Source organism: Chaetodon auriga, chromosome 9 (assembly GCF_051107435.1).
Source record: "Chaetodon auriga isolate fChaAug3 chromosome 9, fChaAug3.hap1, whole genome shotgun sequence".
NCBI lineage: Eukaryota > Metazoa > Chordata > Actinopteri > Chaetodontiformes > Chaetodontidae > Chaetodon > Chaetodon auriga.
This window is the reverse complement of record NC_135082.1, coordinates 13919795-13931383: the sequence shown is the minus strand read 5'-3', so window position 1 is coordinate 13931383 and position 11589 is coordinate 13919795. Positions and strand designations below refer to the sequence as shown.

At 42.7% G+C, this 11589-nt stretch overlaps 1 protein-coding gene across 1 annotated transcript; it reads right to left on the bottom strand.

The window, feature by feature from the left end:
- Window positions 1-437: 437 nt before the first annotated feature.
- Window positions 438-2419, bottom strand: adra2db (adrenergic, alpha-2D-, receptor b). The gene has a single exon (XM_076738371.1). It carries the CDS (start codon window positions 2050-2052, stop codon window positions 781-783), a length of 1272 nt encoding a protein of 423 aa, XP_076594486.1. The 5' UTR covers window positions 2053-2419; the 3' UTR covers window positions 438-780.
- Window positions 2420-11589: the final 9170 nt, after the last annotated feature.

Sequence of the window (11589 nt, the reverse complement as noted above, 5' to 3'; positions counted from 1 at the left end):
GCTTCGTTGATAAGAAATGGCTGCGGGCCTTGCCGATGCTGCAGCAAGCAAAAATTAGTCTGTGTGTCTGAATTACCTGCAATAATGCCAAACATTTCAAATATGCAATGTTTTCTACACTTGATGATAAACCTTGTTTAAATCATTGAATCTATAGGATTTAATTTCATTGTTTTTCCATGATTCACACATAGAGGCAATACTTGCCTGCCTGCTTTTCCCAAGGCTCATATCTTATAGATGGTGAGGATTAATCTTCTATTTATCTCAACACAAAACACCCACTGTGAACCAGCTGCCAGCGCTGGAATCCGGCTGCTTACATGACTTCAGTTTTCCTCTGAAGTAGCTCTTCACTGCTTGCTGCAGCATAAAAGATTGATCCAATACAGAGATTTCTTGTGCAAAGGTGCAGGTTTGCCGGACTTATTATACAATGACCTATATATTACAACTTGCATATCTCAAGTGGCATAAATATATCTTATTTAAAATAACTGACCATGTTTGATTCTTGCATCAAGTTTTCAACACTGAAGCACTACAGATATTTGTCTTTTGTTTGCTAAACTTTACATTTTATTCAGAGACTTTTAACACAACACTGGGGTTTTTTTTCATTATGATAGCAGTTACATTAAAATGATCTACGGGAGACATTTAACCAAGAAGAATGAATTCTACTAGTGTAATTCTTTCCAAGCACTGTTTGTCATCCAAAAACAAAACAAAACAAAAAAAAACAACAACCCATATTTGTCCCAGGAACCCTTTCCCAGTTTATGTGCGTTTAGAAGTTCTGCATATGATTTTCTTGAAGGACTTCCTGAAATCCCTGTTGAAAATAGTGTATATTATAGGGTTCACAGAACTGTTGCAGTAGCCAATCCAAAAGAACAGGTTGAAAAGTGCGCCCGGGATATAGCAGCTGTCTCTGCAGATCGCATGCAGGGTGTAAGTAAAGAAGAAAGGGAACCAGCAAAGCACAAACACCCCCATCACTACCGCAAGCACGAAGGTGAAACGTTTCTCCCGCATCTGGGCCACTTTGGTTTTATTGGCCGCGGCCAGCTGTTGTCGCCCAGCTGGGTTCTTCTGCTCCGGATAGAGCTGTAACGCCCGGGCCGAAGCCCAGGAGAGACGGCAATTCTGAGGAGGGCAGCAGTCTGACCCCTCCACCTTTCTCCGCTTGGTGAAGCGATGATTGCGGGGTTTAGTATCCGACGGACAGCAGCTCTCCTCCAGGTCAATGTCATCCAGCTCCCCTTGCCTCTGCTGGTGGCTGCCGGAGCTCTGGCTGCTGGGGCTCTCCATCTCGAACCGGTCCTTCCTGACGAAACAGGTCTCGGACTGAGATGGCTGCCTCTCCAGGCCGTTCTTGGCCACGAACACGGTGGAGGAGCGCTGCTTGGCTACCTTATAAATCTTACAGTAAACCAGAATCATGATGAGCCCCGGAGCGAAGAAGGACACCAGGCAGGATGAGAGGATGTACCAGGTCTCATCGTTCAGCAGGCACTCCCGTTCATCATGTTTGGTCATGAGAAGAGGAGGGAAGGAGATGACAGCAGATATTACCCACACCACAGCGATCATGGACTTGATGCGTTTAGGTGTCCGCTTAAGGTTGTAGCTGACCGCCTTTGTCACCGACCAGTAGCGGTCCAGGCTGATGGCGCACAGGTGCACGATGGATGAGGTGCAGAACAACACGTCCAGAGCCAGATAGAAGGCGCACCAAGTACTCCCAAAGTACCAGTAGCCCATGACTTCATTGGCGAGGGAGAAGGGGATGACCAGCGTGGCCACCAGGATGTCCGCTGAGGCCAGAGAGACCAGGAATAGGTTCTGGGGCGCACGGAGAGCCCGGCTGGTCAGCACCGCTACAATCACTAACACGTTTCCGACAATGGTAACAGAAATGATGACAGTAACCACGAGGATGATGAGCGCAGTGGCTGCCTCCGTGTGTGGCAAGGCAAGCGGTGCGTCCGTGGTGTTCTCATCGCTCGAAACGTTTTCCACCAACAGATTTAACTGGGTTAAATCCATTCTGCCACCAGTTGGTCCTCTCGTATCATGTTTGTTGTTTCGCACCCGTTTCCTTTCCAAAAGAGCGAGGACTGGGTGCGCTGAGCTGCCTCCCTCTAACTCATGGAGACACGTTGCGCGTAACGCTGCTGGTCAGCACAAGCAGAGCGTAGCCCACATAAGACACAGTGCCTGCAGAAATGTATCTCCTCAGACAGCAAACCCTCATCACAGGTCATCCCTATAGTCCAGACGGGCACGAGTTCTGAAAATGAGATTTCACAATCCAGCGCTCCACAAACAGAGTCGTCCCTCTGCTGTCACATCGCCGTGCGTAATGCTGCTTCTGCGTTTTGGAGACCAGCATCGTCTCGGAGACGCACGGGAGATGCACACTGCTGGTGGACTGAATGCCCATGCAGGAGGGAGATGACATCACTTCGAGGACCAACCCATCTCTAAACTTAAAGGGGGGCGGGGGGACGGGGGGGGAGAGAGAGAGAGAAAGAAAGAGAGAGAGAAAACATTATTTGGATAGTTGGACATCAGATTTCTCTGAAAATTGAGTATTTGTTTTCAGGCGAGCACTTGGGCTTGTTGTGTTTGATTTCATACACCCTCACTTTGTTGTTTTCTTTCTTTTAATATTCAACTTTTCTCAGCATTACATGTCTTAGCATGCAAAGAGTGGAAAAATACCAGCAGTGTTGTGTTGCTGAACAAAATGTACCACTGCAGCTTTCCTTACACTTAGACTTTTAGGATATTTCCATTGTAATCTATTTAAATGACACTGACATTACCACTACAGGGATGTTTAGGGTGTCATGGCCATCAAGAGCCATTGATGGCTGTGGAGGAAAAAGCACAGCAGGAGGTTCCTCTGAACTTTATCATCCCCACAGGGCTGCCAATTAGGTCTGTCACCCTGTTCAAAGCAAGACAGCTTTCATGAAACAGTGATTGACTGATGAAATTTGTGAAATTTAGTGGTATACATTTTTTATGGTACACCCCTCTGATGGAGGCCCTGACTTGTTTTTATGCACCCTCGCTGTTTTCCATTATTCCTACAGTGTAATCTGGAATTGATCTGTGCAGGCACATCAGCAACACTATACCTGTTGCTGATGGGTTGCATCTCTTTGCTCTGGAGTTCTTGTTATATAACATGTATGAAGCGGAGTTACGCAGCCAGTCGTGCAGCCAGAGGATATTTACCAGCCAGGGGTGACACAAAAAGATGCACACACATGGCCAGTCAGGGGTCATTGTGAAATAAATCTATGAAATAGAATAGAGCTGCCGAACAGACTGTAGCTCTGCTCACCAGATGCACTTCACTAATTTAGGATTAAAAACAAAATCTATTTGCAAAGTAAATAGCATCTGCTGGAAGCCTGTCAGGGTGGGATTTGCAGTCCGGCTAAAGCTGCTCAATGGATGCCAACATTAACGTCAGTGTATGCGTACATATCTGTCTTCACCCTTGAAAGTGAGGTGTCTGGAGGCTCAGCAAGAACATCCTTTGGTGGCTGCAGTGAGACGAAACACTGAAGTAGATTTGGAGGAGGATGTGGAGGAGGATTTCAGGGAGCCTATCTCGCTTCCCTCTCCGCTCCCTCCCTCTCTCGCTATGATCTCACTCCCCTGGTTGAACATAAAAAACAGTGAAGATCATCTAAAGGGTGACTGTCACCATACATCAGTGGTCTGTAGACATCCCCTTAAGGGTCTACCTGCTGCATAAAAATGGGGGAAAAAACAGTGACCTCAGTAACCAGCATCCTCCAACAAAAACAAGCTCTTTATACGACCAGAAAAACAAAGCGTTTTGTTGTGTCTGACTATGAAACCTGAGGGGATCCAAGAAATTACATACAATTATAATTATTACAAATGAGGTAGTCCTGTTACGCAATCCTTTTATTGCTTTAACATTAAATGGACCTTAACAAATGCTTGGATTTATTCCAACGCAGAGGAGAGAGCGGACACAGCCAAAAGGTGATCTAAATGTAGATATATATATATATATATATATATATATATATATATATATATATATATATATATATATATATATATATACAGTATATATACTGTAAGTGATATATAATTTTGTACTATATGGCTGAAAATCATTTAACTTTTACCATGACAAAACAGAAATTACGCAGCAGTTCTGAATTTTTCTCCTTGCAGGTGTTGACAAAGTCTATTCAAAACAACCACAAAATCTTTTGTTCGTGTCGGTTCGTGCACCGACTTTGCTTTCTGCAGAGAACTTTGCAGACAATTGTTCAAGGGAGACACAAACAATACCGTTGTCCTCTCTAATACAAAATTTGATAAGTGTCGGATTTGCAGTTACATAATGCGTTTTTCTAAATGTCTTTAGAAGCTGAAAGTCACCTTACAAACTTTTCAATTTGATTTTCATTATGAGGTTATGCACCTGCAACACGCACACACACCTGCACAACTTCTTCCATTTCATACACATCACAAACATGCACATGCATAATTTGTCACACACAAAAGCAAACACTGAAGCAAATATCCATAACTAATGTATTTGTGCACACATTTGCTCTTTATTATACTGTCTATCTTTTCATAAGATGTTGAAATCATTTCGTCATTATCACAGAGAAACTCATTTGTGATTCAGGAAAACTAAATATGAAAAATACTTACACACGTGTTCCTTCCAGTCTTACGTACTTTCTGTTCCGAGTAAGACAACAATACCCAGCATCCTGTCACTTTGGATCCAGCTTCCTGTTATGATGCAGTCATCACACCTAATGAGGGCTGGATGTACGTGCCCGTCCTGAGGTCTCCTGCCTCTGTGTGGCTGAAGGGTTTCCCACAAATTAAGAAATTACACGAAACAAATGTCTCATCAACCAATTATTTGAACAATTAGAGTTTCCAGTTGAGAGTAAAAAACCATCATTGCACGAGCAAAACTCATCAGCTATTCAGCATGTTACATGACATCTTAGTGGCACACTGGAGACCTGTGTGACGCAGATGCCAGATTCATTTACTGTCACATTTGAAAAAATTAGAGGCTCTAGGAAGCCACAGGAGCATCGGGAGCAGCTCGAATGTTTACCGAGTCACCCAAATGGCTTTAATCTTGTCAAGTCGTCAATCATTAGATATGCACCCTGATTTGATAACTTGTCCCGCTGCCAGCAGGTAATGTTTTGAGTAATGTGGTTTTTGTGATTATTGCTGCCCCCAGAAATGACTCAGCAGTGTTTAGTTTAGCAGCGATTATTAATACACTCGTTGAACACCAGTTCACTGCCAAATCAACATGCTTATTATAAACTCTATACACACTTTTTCTCACTTGCTTTTTAGCTCACCTCAAACCAAAAAGTGTGTCATAAAGGCTCAGGCTTGTAGGAGCTTAATAGGAAATGTTCTGATTATCCTTTATGAACAGAGGCCTTGCAAAATATATGGTGTGCTGACTTATGATGATGCAGATAACAGTGTTTGTTGGCCACACAAGTCTACGTAGATAAAAAGAAAAGATCTCTGAGCGGGCAGCTGCACACAGAAGCGGCTGATCGCTGTGTTTCTCTCGCTGCCTCAATCCTCTTACCTTCCTGTTTTCTTCTAAGGAGGCTGTTTAGGCTGTGAGCAGAACCCACTGCTGCATTATGCAACGTTCCAGGAATAAATGGCCTGAGGTGGTGTGTGAAAAGCTCACCTCAGGTTGCAGGTGATTTCTTATAATAGACACTTTTTTTCAGGGAATTCAGCCTGCAGATATCGAGCCTGCTTACCTGAATACTGTATACGCATAATTGTTTGCGTGCATGTGTGTCATCGGGTCTTGTTGATGTATAAACTTGTAGGAGAAAGCGTACAAGGGAGTGGGAGAGGACTCTTTGTGTGTGTGTGTGTGTGTGTGTGTGTGTGTGTGTGTCACAGCCACACTCTGATTCACATGTTCTTTTTTCAGAGATCACACATCTTTCTGCATCTCCCACCTTCTTCTAGTGTTGCTATTGCTGTCAGTAGACTTGGCAGATCTGGATAAATACATCACTGCTGACCTTTGTTGTGTCCCAAACAAACAAGATTTCCCTCTGATTCTTCCACAGCTTTGGACAAAACCGCTCTGGAATTTAAAAGCGTGACCGGATTAATGAAGCCTTGAAGGTCACACGCGTTAGCCCCTTCCCTGACAGTTTCACCTTGAATATTAAAAGATTTCGGCTGTGGTCTGGGATGACTTTTTATCAGGGAAGTTGTGAAGACTCAAAGGGCAATAAACATATCATGGCCAGTTGTTTAAATTGGACAATGCTGGATCTTTTCAACAGCTTCAAATACTTCTGATCTCTGTAGATCATTACAGCCCTGAATATGTTTAAACTAGAACTGATCAAACAGTCTCATCCACTGCTCCCAGAATGATAACAAGATGAAGGGCTTCATCACTGATAAAGAGCTGAAATGACTGTGTGGCCATTCAGCAGAGGAAGGTGCTTCTGAAATTTGCTTCCAAGACCCCAGAGATTAAGCTTCCTGGAAAAACACTCCAGTGAATTAGATCCTAATTAGATGTGAATTTCAAGGGAAAGACACATTTGTAACTGGATAAAAGTGGCTGATATTGAGGGTGTTTTGGTGTGATTTGGTTAACTGCCTTGTCAACCGGTGGCTGTGGCGTAGAATTAAGAAAGATGGTTGAGAAATAAGAGCCAACAAGTGTGGCCCTCAAGCAACGAAGCCTTTTTTTTTGTCTAAATTAGTGGGATCAATTCACTCTGCTGTAAGGGCCACGATCTTTCCTCAAGTGTCATCTGTGAAAATAAAGTCATTTACCTCAAAAGTATTCTTATTAACTCTTATCTTCACAATTTGCCACTTTCCTTACTCTGCTGTGTGCGCCCCAGCTCTTGAAAGTGAACTGTTGATATTCGGCATTCAAAGTATTCCTCTGCATCCTGCCACCAGGCCAAGTGTTCATTAGAGCATTCATTTTGATTTTGACTTTGGCCTCATTCCCTGTTATTTTTGCCTCAGCCTGCAGAGTGCAATTGTGCCTTTTTATTATCACAGAAAACATCTCTGTTTATTAACCATGAGCATTTTTGTTGGCTCACAATGCTGCTCTCTCCCAGACACTGCACATTACTTATGGGAATAAAATACCGGAGAGAGGAAAAGAGGACCATTTCAGGTATTTTTTTTATTGTTATTTTGATTGATTCACTCTTTTACTATTAGTTGAACTCAGTTTCAATATATTACATTAGCACATACTTCCACCTGAACATAGACTGTGACTCACAAGCTTCAAACATCCATGAAATGAATGTGGTGCAACGAAAACAGTCTTTGCTCTGAGTTTTTTTTTTTTTTTTTACTACTCAGCGATGCTGAGTGCTTTATTAGAACAACTACAAAAGAGCAAGATGAAGCTTCAGCCCTGAGAGGGGTAGCAGGATAAGGCATCTTTAAAATTGCACATCATGCACATCTGTGATTACTGAGGTGTTTACAAAATAGCGGATGCCAAAATATCTTCTCGGTCTTCCATCCAGTAGTTCATAGCTACAGTATATAGCTGTCCGGTGAAGGAGTTTGTTGTGACACTCATCAGCGTCTGGGGGTCACAGATTGCAGAGTGAGTCATTGGGCTCTGGTCCACCATCAGCCTCCACTGTCTCTGGACCTGGCACGCTCTGCCAGTCAAATAAACCTCGTTAGGGTTTGCAGCCATAGGGGGGGTAAAAAAAAACAAGTGACTGACACAGTCCTGAATTTGATGGCAACGTGAAGCATGATGTGTGGCAGGCATGGTCTAAACAGCCTAAGGGCATGACATGGATGTGGACAGCAAAACAGAAATGTGAGGAGGTGGTTGTTGGATACTTTTCAGACGGCGTCTTGTGTTACCGATCCCCGTCAAACTTTGTCAGACCCGTTCCTCTTGCTGTCTCTGTCACATTCTTGTGGTGACAGCTGACACATGTTGCTTCTGTAAGCTGTTGTTCAACCTCTACCTTCCTCTACCTCCACCTCTCTCTCTCTCTCTCTCCTGTTGACACGTCGCATTGCCACGAGAGGCAACGCTCTGCCCTGACCATCTGGTGTTTCTTTCTTTTTTTTGGGGATGCTCAGTCCTTTTGCCTGCCACGCTGCTCTGTGAACGAACCTGTAGCTCTAGCGCTCATGTCCCCTTCTCCATAATCACGAGACCACAGGAATGCGCTACCCACCAGCATCTGTGTCCAAAAACCGCTGTGACTCTGGCAAAACAAGCCTGACCATTATCATCCCATGTGAACAAAATGGATTTTGTACTTTGATTAGAACCACAAGTTTATGAGTCATGAGTACATCCATTTACATGGCTTTATCTATTTTATGCTACTTGAAATGTATACCTCACTACAATCCAGAGGGAAACATTGACAGATGTGGTTACTAACTACTTTTTATGTTAAGCTTTTACACATGATTGGCCTCTATGATACAATGCACTGTAAATAAACCAATGGTTGCCTTATGACCATAGACAGTATTATAAGCAGATGGAACTTCAGGGACAGGAAGAGAAAGTGACTTAAAGAGGCATTATTTCTAATGACCAGCAGGGGGCGACTCCACAGGCTGCAAAAATAAGTCCAACTGTACACTCAAGTTAAAGTTTGTGCTGCTAGAACATCAAAAAGCAAAGTTTTGCACTAAAGTGCTTCACAAAGACAGTCGTGTAGGTACACACATGCAAGCATGAGGACATATATGTGCATAACAGATGTCGTTGATTAAAAGATTGAAATAGCTTAATCATAATTTTAAAGCCAAGGCATCAGACAGAAACTAAAAACAACAAAAACCAAAGGATAAAAAGATGCATCTTAAAAACATCAACAGTCTCAGCCCAATGGCCTCTGGGGGGCTAATCCAGAGCCAAAGAGCCGCTACAGAAAAAGCCTTGTCTTCGGCCTTTTATGTTTTTTGTTTTGTGAACGGCGCACAGACATCATGTCACAGTGGGAGGATCTGCGTGGTCTGTATGTAAGCTTATGAGAAAAACATTGTGTTTCTCAATTGATTTACTACCTTAATAACCTTTTTCCTAATGAGTTTTTGATCTCAATCACGAGTTTCAAGCATTCTTTGGTACAGCATGATGTTTTGTCAATGCTCCCATTTTGAGTAAAACAGATGATAAAGCAGGCTATGCTTCAGGGCTTGGCTGCCTCGTGGTTGACAAATCGATACCAGGCCATGAGTTCTCAGTCAGATCCAATCAGGATCGAGGCGTAGCAAAGCTTATCTGCTTGTAGTGTTATGGATCCCACTACTTTTCTTGGCAACACCCACCCTACTCTGCCTCTGATTGGTTACCTTTGTTGGTTGGGTTGGTTAGCATTACGAGAAATGAATTTAAGTGAGACAACCTAGACTAGAACCAACTACTAATTGTAAGCATCACAACATGGAAATTGCACTTCTGGCATAACTACATAGTACAGAGTGCAAATTGATAATACAAATTTGACAAATATCTTACATCTGCCAAAGCTGAACATGCACCTCCTACAATATCTGGTATATATTTTATAGGTCCTTGAGGAGTGTGTTAGATTTGTCAAGCTGTCTGTCTCAAGTTATTAATTACACCCTCAAAACAATTAAGACAGAATGAGGAGAGTGTAGATTTCACCCCAGAAGATATTTGCTCTCCAATTCTTTCTCTTAAAGTTATTCATTCTCTGCTGAATGTGATAAGACAGCAGATGTGACCTCTGACCCACTGTAGCAGAGAGTGTTGGCTAACCCCTATATCAGTGTCACAGGCCGCCTGGACTGTCTGGCTGGGACAGGAAGGGATAAACACAGTTGCCTCCAACTCACTGTTGGCTCCTCAGTTCACACAGATACTTAGTCCTCCTCTCTCTTTGCTTTATCTCCTATTTGAGACTAAATCTACTTGTCTTCATACTGCAGCATGAATCTACTGTTGTATCTACCTTTCCTGCTCAGGCACGTTGTTGAACAATGGCATTTTTGTACCCTATTTCCCAGAAAAAAAAAACTTTACACTCCAATTGTTACATTTCTTTTACATTCTTCTGTGAAATAAAGGATACATCCTTCTCTATGTAAGTAAGGTTTATGTTGTGAGGCATGAACTCAATTCATCCACAGATACTGTTCTTTCAAAAATGTCTGGAAATTTGAGATAAGACTTCTTTTCAAAGTTTACCCTCATTATGTTTGTTTTCACTGCAACACTCATAATGGACAATAACAGCTCCTACCGTGCAGTGCTGCCTGTCTCAGGTGCATGTCCTTGTGGGCCTCCATGTCAGAATCTCTGCTGAGACAGCCCAGAGCAAAGGATGACAGAAAAGATGATTAGTTTTCTTTTGTGTTATTAGCGTGCTGAAATTATCTTCAGATTTAAAATGAGATGTGTGTTACAGAGCTGAAAAAGACTGAAACTTTGGTCATATACTGTGACGCCACTAACAGACAGCAAGCTGCAGTAAGTGGACATATCCGTACTTGGACTGGGTCTGTCCTTCGCTGCTAACTCGGCAAGAGAAAGTCAAGCAACCTCTCTCTTGAAACATGTTGCATGAGAAAATGTAATACACTTAGATGAATGTTTTGGGAAGCTTGCTGTCTTCTCTTACCACTCTTATATCTGTTTAGTAATACATATAAGGGTACTGCCAGGAGAAGTTTAGCTCAGCTTAGACTGGGAACAGGGGGAAAACATCTAGGCTCGCTCAGTCCAAAGATACCATCTGCCACCCAGGACCTCCACAGCTCACTAGTTAATACGATATATCTCTGCTGCTGTGTGCTCAGACTCTCAAACACAGTTTTTTGCCTGGGGAAAAATAACACCGGAAAAATACTAGTTATCAATTAGTTTTATGGTTCACCCTCTGCAGCTGCAGTTGTGATAGATGATTCATTTAACTTGATATCCAGCTATGATAGTTCAGAACATCTTATTCTGGGTGAACTAATGCTTCTGCTCATTTAAAAACTGTTGAATTCAATCCCATGCAGCTCATTTCACCAATGGGACAGATCCAAAAAATATCAGGTAGATATTATCTTAAACAATAGACGACAGCATTATAAATGAAGTGGTGTTCTCCCTCTTGACGTCAGTGACGATAGGGATGATGGATAGAAGATAGAGCAAAGGTGGAAACCATGTATCACGATCAAAAGGGATTTCAAACTCTTCTCTCTTCAAGCAGCACTTGTACAACAGTGATACTGGCTTAACTGTGACTGAGCCAAACTTGACTTCAGACTTTTTTATGAAAACATTTAATTCCCTTGCAGACAAACATGCAGCTTTAGAGAGACTCAGAGTGATGGGAACAATCTTTGGTTCTGTGCAGACGTTGTACGTTATGTGCTCAAGGTGCTGCCTGGCGCAAAATGCACATAGTTAAATCACTTGCTGATTGGCAGTATTTTTGTCAGCAGCGTAATAGACGGCTCACTCTTATTCTCAGTACCAAATCATCGTGTTATGTCTCT

What these genes read in the sequence shown, in the direction of transcription:
- adra2db (XM_076738371.1), bottom strand. Translation starts at nt 2,052, where the DNA reads ATGGATTTAACCCAGTTAAATCTGTTGGTGGAAAACGTTTCGAGCGAT.